This window comes from Aythya ferina, assembly GCF_964211825.1.
Source record: "Aythya ferina genome assembly, chromosome: 8".
Classification (NCBI taxonomy): Eukaryota; Metazoa; Chordata; class Aves; order Anseriformes; family Anatidae; genus Aythya; species Aythya ferina.
The window spans coordinates 30,834,478-30,850,499 of NC_140304.1; the positions used below are offsets into that span (position 1 = coordinate 30,834,478).

A 16,022-nucleotide genomic window follows, 5' to 3' on the forward strand; every position below is an offset into this window, starting at 1 on the left:
GCTGTATGGAACTGGAGAGAACTAGGAGGGCTGTGAGGTTATCTCTGCACTGGTCTGTACGTATCTCAGGCCTCTTTCCAGTTCAGAAAGGATTTCTAGGTAAAAGGATTGTCCAGCTGAAATATCTGAAGAGCTGCTCAACACCACGCTGCAGTTCAAATGAAGCAAAGGCTGCTCAGACAGTACAGTAAGCCCAATCATGCTGGTACAACACATTCACCAATTAATCAGAGATCTAAAATACACTCATGTTATTTAATTATTGGGGGGAAGGGGCAGGTTACCTGCACATTATCAACCCTTGATCACACAAGAAATTCATTGTATGAGATAACAATTTTGTAAATAGTTTTTCTATTGATGCTTCGTATTGTACACATATATGTACATGGACAACAACAAAAAAACAGTCCAGAGGAGGAATTGCTAGAAGAGTCTATCAAAAACCTGGAAATCCTCCAAAGTACAGGCTATATTAAGCATGGACTGATTTTTGGATTGCTATGAGAGATTCCAGAAAGAAAAATACCTTTCATTCACACTGCACTACTCCTTGAGAAATACACACGCTGCCATGCAGAGACCCAGTGCAGAACTGGACATTTATTTCAGAGTACTTGTAGCCTTGTCTTATTCAGTGTGAATTTTAAACAGCAAGGGAAATGGTAAGGTGAGAAATGTAAGCAGGGTATTATTTATCTCACCCACCTCTGGAAAGCAGATCTTAAAAAATAAGCTTTATATGGTGTAAATTACTGCACAAACCTTAAGACAGTAGAATCACATCCAGACAATCTCTGGACCTAATTCCCACTTTCTCACTTAATCTGAACTAGCTGACAAGCAAATCCACTGCGGTACGATGAGTTACATCAGAACACGGTACAAAATGAGAATCAGATTGTGTGAATCATCTGGGAATATTGTGCCCTTCCACAGCTTATCAAAGAGCTGCATAACCTGAAATGCAGCATCCAGTGCTCTTGAGCAGCGTAAACCCTTTTATAATCCTAAGGGAATAAAAGGAATCAGACAACACAAATAAGAAGCAATTTGGACCTTATCGAGATTATGACCCACAATTAATCTATTAAAAAAGCCTTGTGTCAAAAACACGTCATACATCATCATTAACATTTTATAACAGCGCGTCTGGCAGATGGAAAAGTTCAGAGGCAGCTTAATCAGCAACGTGCCCGGCTCTCAGGTTTCCCAGGTATCAACCTAGATTCGAGAGGGGTTACATTCGTTCAAATACACACAGTTTAATGATCAACTCGCTGGTCTGCCTCTTCTAAAATGAAGAGGAGTATATATAGATTAAATTCTTCAACACAGAACAGTCACACAGTGAAAACTATTAGGAAAAGTCTCTGCATCCTGAACAACCAAAGCGTAGCAGGAGCAGAAATCATGAAAATCATTCTTATCTTTCTATTCATTGCCCCACTCGCTCTCTCAGCTAGAGCCGAGAAGGACTTTTCTGCCCTTGATTCGGCTGCATCTCCTGAGACAAAATCAAGATTTGCCATGCTAGATGATGTACGAATCTTAGCCAATGGACTCCTCCAGCTTGGGCATGGTCTTAAAGACTTCGTGCATAAGACAAAGGGGCAGATGAATGACATTTTTCAAAAACTTTACATTTTTGATAAGTCCTTTTATGAGCTCTCACTGCAAACCAGTGAAATCAAAGAAGAAGAAGAACTGCTCCGCCAAACTACTGCCAGACTGCAAATCAACAACGAAGAGATAAAGAATCTCTCGCAGGAGATGAATTTGAAGATTGAAGACCTCATACAAAACAAAATCCAGCTGCAGGAGAAGGTGTGGGGACTGGAGGACAAAGTCACTAAGTTGGCCATTACCCAGCCTACAGTGCAAGAGACAAATGAAATTTCTTCACTCAAAGTAAGTAAATCTGTAAGAACCCCTGACACACAAAGCCAAAGTAAATCGTAATGCTATTATTGGTAGTTATACAATAGATGCTCATCTTTTCCCTGCACCCTCACTGTACTGCTACTGTGTATTTTGAGAAATAAATCACTGCAATAACCTTCTAAGAATCAGTGTTGTAATTTGACAAGTGGTTTATTTTACAGTGTAATTCCCCAGTGAAATCAGTGAGAAAATAGTGAAGTGATAAGGCTCTGTATCGTTTTCAGTTTTTGCAAATGCGTTTTTAAAAAAATCTGTAATTATAATGAGGGGAAAAAAATCAGGAAAATGATTTGATTACGAAGCCCATAGCTTCTTATGTCATCAGCTCACTACAAATCAGTGCACCAGGAACTGCCTGCTCAGCACAGAAGCAGGAAGTTTAAACTGAGGGACATTTGTAGTGCCTGTGGGGACCATCCAGGACCAAAGAATTTTGCAGGTGTTAATAGACTTAATGCCAATACATGGAAATACGTAGGTGGGTACAAGGTTTCCTATGGAAAAGGAAGTAGTAACTGTATTCTGCAAAAGCATAAAACACTGGATGTTCATCTCAGAGCAGAAAGTTGAATCCTGACCTTCCAAATCCCAAGCTAATACCCTAAGCACTGGGCATCATTCCTTTTTTTTTGTCAGTGCCATATTTTTAGTTTGAATCAAGGATCAGCTTCACAGAATGTAAACTTCACGTGAAAACATAAGGAAAATAGCAACAATAGAAGTCTATGAAGTTGCCCGTAGTTTGCCTCCAAAAAGGAGCAAAAAAGGCTGGGTGTCCACTTCAGAGGCAAAGAAATTTGGACCTTTAGAGGAAAAGCACAAAGTCCCATGGAAAAGGCAATGTTAAATGGTTTGTGCCTCCCAGAACTGCCCCTGTGATGAGTTACTGAGGAAGTGCCCCTGGGAAGGCCTTTTGCTGCCCCTAACCACAAACCCCTTCCCTCTCTTCCTGTTCTCAGGCTTTTGTGGAGCGGCAGGACAACCACATCAAGCAGCTTCTCAAAATCGTGGAGGACCAGCACGCACAGCTCGACAAACAGCACAACCAGATCATGGAGCTGGAGGACAAGGTACAGTAACCATCACGTCTCTCTGAATCTGTTGCCTCTCATAACACTGAAGGAGGTAACGTCCCACCATTCATTCTGGTCAGCCATCCCTCTGTTTCATGTTTTGGGAGCGCAGAGGAGGTTATAAGCAATTTTGACCACAAACAGGGACCTTTTGGGGTGAAAGATTGCTGTGCTGCCAGGCTGGGGGCTGTGGCTAGAGCACACAGCTGAGGCCGCAGCTCCAAAGCACTGTCGATCAGTACCAGGCTGTTCCATTTCCTGACTGCTATTTTTCTTTTTCTTTATTATTATTATCATCTATCCTATTATTCTTGTTCCCTTGGTCTTCTAAGCATCATTACTTTCCATCTCTTTCTTCTTTTCCAATATTCACTTCAATAGGGAGCCATGTGCTGCAGCTCAACATGTGTAACCGCAACGCTGGGTAGAACTGACGTGCCCATATTTAATTTATTAATTTATTCTAAGAGGAGGCTATAAAGGGAAAATGCCTTTTATAAAAGGAATCATGGGTTCTGTGCACTTAGATCTCGGTATTATTCGTCTAAGTGATGTCACCTGAGGGAATAAGTTAAGTCTGTTTACCCATTAAGGTGTACCTTGTGAGAACTGGTCACTTCCTCACCTCAGGAATCCTGTGTTGTCTGAGCAGATACATACACCTGAGCAGAAACATACACCTGAAATCCACCAGTGTGGTTCTCAAGTTATTTTTATGTCATAAGTTGGCTATTTTAAAGGGTTATGTTCATATAAAAAAATTACTCTCTGCATGACATTGCTCAGTTTGATACATGGACCTCATAACTTCAGAGCCTTGGGAAATTAACAGTCTGTAATTATGCTTCTTCCCAGCTGAACCACATCGAGCTCCAGGAACTCGCAGAGAACTCCTTCACTGGGGAGCACACAGAACCAGAGGCCACCCCCTTTTTTCTGCGCAACTCCACAGCTGTAACATACAAATATGAAGGTGAGACCATACGCCCTAGCTGCAACTACACACTACAGTGCTTTTGGTTTTTAGTAGTCAGAGACCAAAAGCAAAATGCTTTTCTGTTATATACAGTGCTGTTGGAAGGAGCTGGATTTTCTGCTTTGGAAAATGCCATAATCTGTTTAGCCGTGCTGTATGTATACTTGTCTCTGGGGTGGTACATGGAAACAACATCCAATAATGCCATAATCCTGGCCTCAATCTTCAGCCTCCATTCACTCCATGTGGCAATCCTTTTACTGCCACTTGCTGATGCCTGTCTTAGAGAGTATGAACCAAGAACTAATTTACTTCAGCTCATTTCATGATTTGGAAAAGCTTTCTTTAAAGTTGAGATGCATTTCTGAACTGCAGAGATGGGAACAGCATTAACTGGGAAATTTATGAGTCCAGTCTTAAGCCTTACAAATTTTCCAAAATTATCTGAATTGAAACCTTGCCAAACCCAAATGTAGGTGGTCCAATGTACATACAACGTGGCAGTGCTACTACCATGCCCAAAGCAGTTTGCCCATTTCATGACCTTTATTGTGATAATGACCAAGAAGATTGTTCCAGGTGTTGTATTGGCGCTACTCTATAGAATAATTCAAGTCACAAAGCTGAATTAAAATTTACCACATCCAAAAGAGGGTTTGTAATTGTCTGGTGCTTGCTTTCCTAGGTGCTGCTCCTGACTGCACTGCTCTGTACAACAGCGGCATTCAGACCAGTGGCACTTACACTATTAAGCCTAACGGCTCAGAAGCTTTCGATGTCTACTGTGAAACAAAATTCGGTAAGACAGCTGTGCTAGCAACAGTCCAATTCTCAAATAAGTAGTTTTCTATAAGCCAAAAAGCCGTGTCTCATCCCAAAGTACACAATCACTTATTATGTCATGTGTATCCTCTTCTCTTACTGTTCTGTATGTTCTTTGAGCACCTTCCTTTCTCCTAAAGTCCCCACAACACTGCCTTTCTTCTAGGTTATCTGTTTATACTGTGGAAAGTACTTCCAGTCATGGGATATTTAGTATATTCATACTATTCTTATCAATATGCATACAATTAATATCAAGCATATTAATATTAAAAAGGTAAACCCCGTTTAGTTATAAAGAATAAAAATGGAGATTATAAAGTCCACTACATTGCAACCACGAAGTAATATTTCCTAATTAAAGCAAATTTAAACACCTTAGTAAAATTTTGTTTGATAGCATGGGTTGGTGCTTATGACTTAGGTATATCAAACCAACCCAAAGAGGTGAGTCCTGGAGACAGGATTCCTGCATCGTGTTTGGGAGAGGCTGCAGCTACAGACCAGATGTACCCAGAATCACCACAAACCAAACATAAAGCACCTACCCAAGCTCTATCTTTGTAAGAAACCCATTTGGCTGTTTCCTTTGCCAATGTCTAGAGGCCACTTGTAGTTTGGCCAGAGGACTGTTCCCCCATTTTGGCATCCTGCAGTGCTGCTCTGTCCTCTCCAGCTTCCCCGTGCAGCTCCTCGCCACAGCTGGCTGGGAACACGCTGGTGCAAACGTGACAGGGTGATGGGATATGTTTGGATGTGTACACAGAGCGGCATGGGCTTGCCCTGTGCAAAACTCTCCTTTGCTTACATTTGTTGAAATTTGTTAAACAAGGTTGTCATGACCTGGTCAGGAGCAGGATCTCAGCCGTCCTAGCCAGCTGTGGCCTCCAACACTTCAAACCTCATCTGGAGTTGGGCTCTCAGCAGTCAAACACCACCAGCTAAAGGCAGGCAGCAGAAGGGCAGCCACAGCAGCACCGTCTGTGTGTCAGGGGCTGGTGGACTCTGTTATGCTGAATTTTCTCCCCAGTATTTTAAATACTTAAGTCAGGTTTGTGACTTATTTCCTCTTTGCATCTGCAGGCACTTCCTGGACCGTAATCCAGAACCGAGTGGATGGATCACTGGATTTCAACCAAACCTGGGACGCCTATGTCAAGGGGTTTGGTGATCTCAACGGTAAAAATGCTTCTTCTGTTTTCTTTGCTTTGTATAAATTGATTTGAGAAGCTGAATTTTCCCAGAAAGGTGTTCACATAGGAGCAGACAAAATCTACAAACAAATCTAAGCAGCTTGCCTCATTAGTGGAATACTAGAAAGCACTTATCAGAAAGTATAATTCAGTAAAATGCTCCAAGACACTTCTTCAAACATGTCTAGAAACTTTTGCTGAATCAAGTCTGAATCAGAGCATTCTGAATGCTATTTTAGCTATTGAGATTTTATTATTTACAAAAGCACCCCACAATGCTTTGAAGTAACACACAAAATACTACCTCACTGAAGTGCTTTCACTACTTTCTCTCAAACTCTCTGCAACCACGTTTCCCTTAGGACCATCACCTGATTTGTCTGTTTTTTTCTTTTTTTCAAGAGCACCTGAAGCTGTGGGTGCTCCCTTACACAACCACCTCCAGCTCCCCACGTGGTGGCCAATGTCCTCACCTGGCTGGCCAGGCTGAGGAAACACCCACATTTAAGGGTTAATCATCAACTCCAAAGAAGTTTTATTACCAAGAGATGCCTACCAGCCTTCCTACCCAGAGTATTTTCCTTGTTTTTCTCTTACAATCAAACGATTCTACTTTGGTTTAGAAAATATTTTGACTTTCTAGGCAGAGCAAAGATGAAAACATTACCATTTTGGGACAGTAGCTCACAACTGAGGTAGACTTTTACCCACATAGTTTGTCTGATCATATTGAATGCTACAGTTGCCTCTCTAGTTGCCTCCAATTCCCATACATTAAACCAACATGAGGCCACATCTTTCCAGTGTCAGAGGATGCCATAATGCTCAGCTCCGTACTGGTCAGTTTGGTGCTGCATGCTCTAAGGTGAGAAAACACCAGGCTACTGTTCCACACCTGTAATTTGTGGGGTGTTTTACTCATCTTGTCTTCTATTGCTCTAAATGCCACCTGCATGTATGGCATTCAGATTCAGCTGTACTATTTCTACATGGGGCAATTACCTACCCTGCACTGACACCAGTGGCTCTGATAATTAGTTACTTAATGAGTATAATTTATGAAGCAATTAATCAAGAATTATAGCAAAAGAAAAATGCTCAGGTTAAATTCACTCTGTATACAAGGGTATCAAAACCTCAGGTTAGTTTTGCAGCTCTTTTGTTAAAAAACGTTTGCAATTAGGTTTTATGTATGTCATTTGCTTCATTTGTCACGCAGTTCCAATCATGCATGTTTTAAATGTCTTGAGCTCCCACCCAGAGTTTCACAAGAGGTGGGAGAAGCTCCAGTTCATTTATATCTCTGGCTTTTATTGATCACCAGTGTGCAATTAGGAAGAGGTAAACAAAAAGAATGCAGCAGGAGACCTCTGAAAAGATCAACAGTTCCCAAGGCTCATATTATTGATTTAATTAAAGCAATGAATAAATCCTTTTAAATACTATATTTTCACATATACCAACCACAGGTTATCTGTAAAAACAAATTCAATAGCAGGGGGAGCGATATGGGTTTTTAGGGAAAGTTTAGCACCTTCCCCCACTAACTCTCCGCCTGGTAATTTCTGTCCCCAAATCCTCACCTCTGACATTTCTTGATTCTCGCATTGCACTGTTTACTTAAATACATGTTTTCAAATGATGATATTGTAAAGGTGAATGAGGTATGGGTTAGATATCTGAAAAACATGATCAATGTTTTTTTAAAGGCTCCATATTCACAGCATCTATTTGCTATGACTTTGCAGAGGAATTCTGGCTGGGCCTGAACAAGACCTATTCCATTACTCAACAAGGGGACTACATCTTACGGATCGAGCTGCAGGACTGGAAAGATAATAAACGTTACGTCGAGTACGCATTCGACCTGGGAGGCCCAGAGACAGACTACACACTTCAGCTTTCACGGATCTCTGGGAGCATCCCCAACGCGCTGCCCGAGCAGACAGAGCTGCGGTTCTCAACTGCAGACCATGACCTGGCCGTAATAAACAACTTCAACTGCCCAGAAAACTACCTAGGTATCAGTATGCCAGCCGGGTACACTAAAGTGGCTGTTTCCTTGTTAAGTGAAGGACAGTAGCATGCTTTAGTGGGTGGTTACCAGTATTTGCTTGACTTTAGAAACAAACAGGGAGGGTAGCAGCATCTTTGTCCTTGCAGGAAAGAACAGGAGATGTTTTTTTTGTTGGGTCCTACAACGAGGCATCATCTTTGTGTTTTATAGAAGGCAAAACTAAAGCGTGGTGAGGCTGTGTAAATGACCAGCAGTAGAAACAGAATCAGCAGCATCAGCTGAGACAAACTCTTGGGCTGAGATTCTGAGCTCTAAAGTAAAGGGCAAGTCCTCTTCCGAGGCCTGCTCCAGTAGGGCAGCCTAGGTTGGATTGTTTCAACCCTTCTTGCAAAAAAAAAAGAAAAGACAAACTGACTCTTGGCTCCTTTTTGGCTACAAGCCAAAAGTTCAGAATGGAAACTCACCATCATTCAAAGACAGATTTTAGTTGTTTGTCAACATTATGCTACAATCACTCTCAAAAGAGGAAGAAAGAAGAGAGGCTGAAGACAGTTCTCTTTAATGATAATGCAATGAAAGGGTTCCTACATTCTTTGATTTTAATGAAGCTTTTATGTTTTGCCACTTTATAGCAAAAAGCAACCAATGCAAAAAACAATTAAACATAAAACTACAGGATACAGAACTGCCCGCCAGGCACCTACTTAGTGCAGCAAACGTTTTGTGCATGTCATTTGTAGCTTGAACATTGCTGATGTCTGAAACAATGCTGAGCATGTTACGCAGCTCTAATGACCACAAAGCAGATGGGCAATGACTTCCAAAGTGCTAGACTTTCATATTTAGCACAATGGTCATGGCCAGGCCTTTGCCAGCAGAACTGGGCTCACAATTCTAGCTCGTGGTTAAGGACATGGGCCAATAAAAAAAATAATAATTTGTTTACCAAAGGCTCTTCAGCCTCCAGATGTGGAGATTTGCCTGTTTCTACTTGAGAAAAGCATTGGGAAATCAGGAATCTGCTGGGCAGGGTCTCAGGAAACCTGAAAGCGTAGAGGTAACCTCCCAAGTGTCCCAATTCAGTGGCAGCATTTGTGCATGCTGTTTTCTGCGCAGCACCACTTTTATGTGAAGCTGACAGTAACAGGTAGCACAACATTTGTGTGGTGGCCTTCAAGTGGCAAGTGTAAGTGGGTTTATGTGCAAGCAACATTTCATTTGGGTATACAGGATAATTGTCACTTTTGCTGGAACTGGACTAAAGAAGATTTGTGTTGCAAACGGAAACTCTGCACTCAGAAACTGAGCACAATAGGGTACAACTGACGTTACAATCTTCTTTCTTAGGAGGCTGGTGGCACAGCGAATGCGAGGAAACCAATCTTAATGGGAAATACGTCGCACCAAGGTCAAAAGGAAGACTAGACAGAAGAAAAGGCTTATACTGGAAGCCTAAAAAAGGAAGATACTACTTGCTCAAGTCAACCAAAATAATGATACACCCGACAGATCTAAAAAGCTTTGACTGAATGCTTAACCTGACGCACGTGAATTCAGAACATATACACTGAACACTGCTACATCAGAGAAATTCATGTTATGCTTAGTAACAGGTGCATATCCAAATCCATACACTGTATGGTGTATTCTCCAATGACATAAACCCTGAGGCATATGTGATGGTCTTACCACATGTTTGGTGAGTATTTTCCTTCACCCTAGCCCAAATGTCAACCTGCTATAAGTTAAGTAGGGTTTTACCTCCCCAGGATCAAACCCTAATGCGTAGGAATCGGCTGCCTATTCATGTATTAGATAATATTGCTTGGGGGAAAGGGTTTTCAGGCTGTTGCATTTGTCTCTGGGTTGTGTAGGAGGGAACAGGAAAAGTGTTTCAGCAAACATAAAGGGCTGGCAAAATGCTACAGAAGACATTTAGGTATTAATTTGTAGGAAAAATAAGAAATTCTGTTTCATAAAGTGACTGATTTGTTGTTTGGTTCATGTTATTGTTGTGGAATGTTTCTGTGGGCAAACAAAAGATGAGTAACTCCCCAGTTTAGGGATCTGTGTATTTCCAAACAAACTTTCAGTGATGTAGGTCAGGCTGATCTTTGCTGAAGCACTGTACTCACACAGCTGTAGATGTGTACACACACATCAAGTAAGCCGGAGCACCGACCTAATCTTTTAGATATCACACTTCAAAGAATAGGTTAAGAACTGTGTTTACAAACTGAAACTTAAGGGCTAAGCTTCAAAGCTTTCTGAAATGAGTAAGAGATCGTTTCTTCTCATCTGGAACGGATTTAGACCCATCCCTTTGTGACCTTTTAGTATAGCTCACTGAGAAATTAAAGGAAACACCAAGTGAGCACACAACCAAACACCTTTCAAATAGAGAACAGCTGAGTAACTGTGCCTGGGGGCAACTCCAATGGAGTCAGTGGGGCCATCCGATGAACCCTATAGGCAAAACCCATGCGATAGGACAGTGCTGGTCCTGCTCCTGAGGACACATTCACATTTGGTTAACTTCAGCTGCCTCTGAGGCAGTAGGACTGTTGACATGCTTGCAGGTGGCTTGCTGCAGAAGTGTTTATTGACAAAGACCTCAATTCTGCAGTTATATTGAGTCATATTGACTTGTATATTTTGTATAACCCTTGTACAGTACAGATTTTTTTTTTATCTCTACATTTGCAACCATCCAAAAAGTGGTCTTAACTTGTAATTTGTCAGAGTGAAACAACTGTGAACAGAATGTGCTAATCACAAAGAAGCTGCTAAAATACTGTTACTTCTTATGGATTTATCACAAAGAAGAGAACACACGGTGCTGCTTATTTGTGCTGGTGTATTTTGTGGTGTTTAATTACCTGTCAAACCTCTACCGTAAATAAATAAATAAATCTTCCAAAAAGACATGAGATGCGGAACTTGAATAAACTCTTTCTTGTAAGCTTTGTTTTCTAAGAATCTGGTCTGTATTTATCCAGTTTTTATGACAAGAAGTAACTGATCTTGTGAGTAAGATGGTGAAATTACTCAACTGAAGATGAAGACAACACCATTCAGAAGTGTATTATCTTCAATGATTCTGTGAAAGAGCTTTAACAGAGGAAAAATAATGAAAAGAAATCTGCTCACTGCCTACACTTAGTTATAGAAAGGTTATTGTTTTCTGAAATGCTTAAAAAAATATTCTTCCAGATCTTCATAGTTGTTTTTTTTATAGCATTGTAAACAAGGAAATTGCCTTTAAATCAGAATGGAAATATGAAAGAGATTATGCATCTTCTTCATTTTTATCCCCCAGTGTAAAGACAAAAATAAGCCATTTAAAGTGCCAGAAAGCAGTAAAACTGGTAAGAGAATACTGGCTTTAGCACACAGACAAAATTTAAAACCTAGGCAAATCCAAAGAGAATTCAACCAAATTCCACTTTGAATTTTGCAAGATAGAGAAACCTCTCTCATGTCCCTGTTCATAGCCAAGTTTTACACAACCATGTTCATCCCTAGAGAACAGTGAATTTTCTGCTATGTCAGTCTGGACCCTTTCTGTCTCTCTGGCACAGCAGATCTACTGATGCAGCAAGTTTTGCAACAAACCAGATGATAAGATAGGAATTTTTGGACCTGCCACTCTCAGGCCCTGAAATGTGAGATGTATTTCAAAACTAACCTGTACGTGGTATTTGGAACGTAGACATCCCTGGCAGGAAACTCCAGGATTTCTCTTGTAGGTCTAACTCTGCTGTCTGGGTAAAGTTTGACTTGCAGCAACTCTGGAGTTAGACAGTAATGGGGATTCTCTGGAGCTGGAGATATGTCTATCTTTAATTGAGCTGTAAGAAGAAAATAGTTTAATTATAATAAATATAAATTAAATATACATCAATAAAGCTTGTTCGTGCTTTGTTTCTTTAGGTAAATATCTTATATATTAATTTCATAAATAAACAAGTGATAAATTACAGCCAATATGGATTTTTTTAAAAACAAGTAACAGTGAATGAAGCTGATATCTAGGATGATCAGATTACCAGCTAATAAGAACCAGCAGAAAAGAGGTATCTTAAATCTCAAATGCTGTTCTCATAGGCAGGCTGGGGAATACAGTCTACATAATGCTACTAACCCAACTAGCACTAAAAACAATATTCAAAATCTCATCAAGAATCTTGCCCATCAAACTGAAAGGGTGTATCAGAAGTTGCTGAAACCTAATCTGCAACAAGATTTTTGAATATTTTCCTTAGCAAGTCAACTGACAGTACTGACAACACACACTGGTGGATATCACTGAGGTTAAAACGTTTGTAAAAATTTGGAGGACAGAAGAAGTAGAGAAACAGCATCAAATGATGAAGGTGAAACTCAATAAAGAGTGAAGGGCTTGCATTAGGAAGACACCATTCATACAGACATATTAAAAAAAAAAAAAAAAAAAAAAAAGTATGGATCGGTTCTGTAGAAAAGTGCTGTTTGACAACAGTGACAAAAGGCCAATGTCCAGAAGAAAGCTACAACCATTACAGAATCACAGAATATTCTGAGCTGGAAAGGACCCACACGGATAACTGAGTACAACTCATCCTAGGATATATTAGTGCAGTTTCATGTGTAAGACACTGGAGACAAATTCCTCTGCTCTGCTTGGTACAGAGGAGGTCTCAGAAGAAGAGTGTACCCTGATAAAGAGCACCATGCTTGAAGAAAAGCATGGATAGATTAAAGAAGCTCTGGAACAGAGTAACAAAACCACAAGCAATTTTAAAATCACAACCTTTATCAAAGGGCTGAAAAAAAACCCTGCCTGCTTAGTCTACTACAAAATGGATGTGAGTAAAAGGGAACTAGTAACAGCATTCAGGTACCAGAAAGGTTGTGATAACTGCCCTGAGAGCAGGACAGGCCATAATCAGGTTACTTTTCAGAAACATAATTTTAGAACATTTTCTTAATACCTCATCTCGCCAGAGAGACAGAGGAGTGCTGGGAGAAAGAATTCTACAGAAGCAGTAGAATTGCTGTCAATGGAGATTTTCAAGAGCAGGTTAAGTAAATATTGTCAGAAATAGCATAGGTCAGGGACTGGTGATGTTTCAATGCTGGCATGCTGGTGTTTCTATTTTTCTTTCTCAAATAGAGATGAAGTCTGTTCCAACTAACCAAGTGATAGCCAGCAGAGAGACCTCCCCTCAGCTGGAGAGTAGTGTTTTACTCAGGGAAACAGAAGCTTCTCGGTCCCTGGTGGGTTTAGGGCTTTGGGATTTGTATCCTCTTCTCACAGATGCTACTCAGTGTGGCAAAGCTGCATGTGAACATCAGTGAAAAAAACTGCCAAAATGCCACTTCTAGGATTGCCATCAACAACTTCCCAGGTTTTCTTTCATCACTTGCTTATAAGAATTGGGTGGCAATTAGGAAGGACTAACTTAACAACCTTAATGTGCATAAGCCAGAAAGATCTTGCTCAATACCTGTAATGGGTCTCAATCTCCGTAATACTGATGATGGCCGTCTCATATCAGCAAGGAACTTGTACAAATCCTCATCGCTCAGGCGATCACCCTCCTGTTGGGAGTCAGGAAGAAAATGATTATCTACACAATCCTTGAGGGCTGCAAGAGCATGAATAAACCATCTGATACTGTAGTCTCCTCTGACATCAAAATGTACCTTCCCAGAACAAGGTGTTAACATTAACATGCTAAATTACAGTTAATTTCTCCATCCCTTTTCCTTTCCTTTTTATCTTATTAATCATCGTGACAGCTGCAGGAACTTTTCAGTGAAAACCTTTTGTCTCCTCATCAATATTATCTTTTTTAAAACTGAGAATGGTTGTTAAAAGATTTCCCCAAAATATCCATTTTTTAGCAAGTATAATGGCTTGAAAAAATATCCATCATTCACATTGTGATCCTCTTTCCTTTTCCCCTGCCTTTTCTTTGGTACAAGTCTAAAAGAGTCTTACTTGTCAAGAGGAGTGTTAATGAACAGTGGGAACTGGAAGGAGTTTGCTGTCAATCTTCCTTGTGCCACATTCTAGTAGCTCAAAATTTTGTTATAACAGTATAGAAAATGTCACTTTGCCACCCTTTAACTATTCAAAAGTAGAAGATACCTGATTATAAGGGTAATAAAACCCGATATGAAAGAAAAAGGAAATAGAAGGACAAAAATGCTCAGTAGTATTCAGTTAATTGTACTCAAAGACACTAAAGGAGGGGAAGATAAAAAAAAAAAGGTAAGAATAATTAAAAACTTAAAATCTTAAATCAACATGTAGCGATTTTTAAATAATAGATTAATAAAACAGTCTCAAGGCAGTCCAGAGAGAACAAAGTAAATATACATATGCTTCTGTAGATCATTACTTATTTAATGGCCACATTTAAACTGGTGTGTATTACAAAAAGGGCTGCAGAACAAGGCCAATGAATGGAATAGCTACATTAGCAATACTGTAATACTTTTTTTCCCCTCACTTTCTAAGTTTTTGGTAAGTACAAGACATAACTAGATTTTAACACCCCAAGTAAAAGGTATTTCCTGTACTGTTCAGTGTCACTGAGACCACAAAGATAACATTTGCAAACCCCAATTTCAGTCATACTGAGTTTCTTGAAAGCACTGAGCAGAAGAGGCAGGAGTCACCTTCCATTCACATGGTTTTCACCAGTATAACTTCATGCCCTGAATGACATTTCTCCTTTACACCACTGAATTTAAGAGCAGACTTTGGATGGCTACCCACAGTGAAATTGGCAGGCAACCAAAACAATCAGAAAAAAGAGAGCTTAGTCAACTTGCAATATATAGAATACACATTTTTGTATTCCCAGTGATCAAGGAATCAGTCCAAAAAATATCTGGTTGTACACTATTAAATCCATTTTATACACAAAGGTGACATTCAAATAATAATTTTCCTTAACCAGATGTGGCATTAAGCAAACCTTAGAAAAAATTAATGAACTGAAACCATTTTCTAAGCTTAACTACAAATTTTATTCTGTTTAATCATGTTTTCCAATGATTCTCAGGGAAATCCCAAGCTCTGGCTCAGGAGAGCTGCCACTCAGCAAAAAAGGCATGAGAAATGCTTTGTTTTCTTGGGCATCACTGGATGTGTTCAGGGAACTGATGCCAAGCACAAATCACATTGATGAAACTGTTTCTGAGCCTCCTGATGGTTTAAGGGGATTTTCTATTACCCAATGAAACCAAAGGAGTCAAGTGAACATCATGACAGAGGATATGCAACTCCTAGACTAGGGCAAGTATCTGGAATACTTTTTGGTACATGCTAACCTAAAAAATAACTCTGCCCAAGAAGCAACTTCCTAGTTAGGTAGCTTCATACAATACCTGTTTAAAGAAGTTTGTCACTGTCAGAGTAGCTGGTCTAAAACTGGTCAAATTGCAAGCCTCGTCACCACTTGTGGTTCTCTCTAACGAACGCCTCCCAACAATACTGGAATTCCGTCTCTCCGACCACGATCCTTTGCGTTCTTCAAAAAAAAACCAAAAAATAAAAAGGGAGAGATATTAAAAAAGAAAAACAATTGTCCAAGAGTCTACCTCTGTTCCAAGCAGGATTTTCTACAAAAGAAGATAGCTGCTGCCTTTGGAAATTATGCAATAAGTGTGATAGAAGAGGTGGTTATGCTAAGACAATCACACTCCTGAGGCATCAGGAGGCTATGAAGCACAGCTGACTACTTCTGCTCCTCTCACAGCAACCTCACCCCAGTGCCTTACTGCTATTATAAAAGTCTTTATCATGTGGAGATTTATGTATTTCTCTTGCTCTGAAAGATGATGAAGTTGGCAGTTTTGGGGATGCTGAAGAGCAGTTTCAGATGAGCCGTGTGGTTCACAAAGATTAATCCACTCCTTTGGAAAATGTTCATCAGCCTGTAACACTCTCTCAGTTAGAAGCCTGGTTTTAAATAATATAACAGATGGTTTGCTTGTAAAAT

The 16,022-nt window shown here is 40.1% G+C and overlaps 2 protein-coding genes across 17 annotated transcripts in view; one reads left to right on the top strand and one right to left on the bottom strand.

Annotated features, from left to right (window-relative positions):
* Nucleotides 1–16,022, bottom strand: part of DOCK7 (dedicator of cytokinesis 7) — a 97,850-nt gene that overhangs the window by 48,043 nt on the left and 33,785 nt on the right. For all 16 annotated transcript variants that reach the window (XR_014695703.1, XM_084528589.1, XM_084528588.1 and 13 more), the window contains exons 12-14: nt 15,409–15,551; nt 13,515–13,608; nt 11,714–11,876 (exon numbers count right to left, since the gene is read on the bottom strand). Coding sequence is in view for 15 of the 16 variants with exons in the window: in XM_084528589.1 (XP_084384715.1) it covers nt 11,714–11,876; nt 13,515–13,608; nt 15,409–15,551 (400 nt within the window). In the remaining variant the exon portion in view is untranslated. The remainder of the gene's footprint in view (nt 1–11,713; nt 11,877–13,514; nt 13,609–15,408; nt 15,552–16,022) is intronic.
* On the top strand, nt 1,348–10,004 carry ANGPTL3 (angiopoietin like 3). Its single transcript, XM_084528601.1, has 7 exons — nt 1,348–1,911; nt 2,904–3,014; nt 3,873–3,990; nt 4,679–4,792; nt 5,899–5,994; nt 7,757–8,029; nt 9,373–10,004. The coding sequence occupies exons 1-7, from the start codon at nt 1,414–1,416 to the stop codon at nt 9,552–9,554; spliced, it is 1,392 nt and encodes a 463-aa protein (XP_084384727.1). The 5' UTR covers nt 1,348–1,413; the 3' UTR covers nt 9,555–10,004.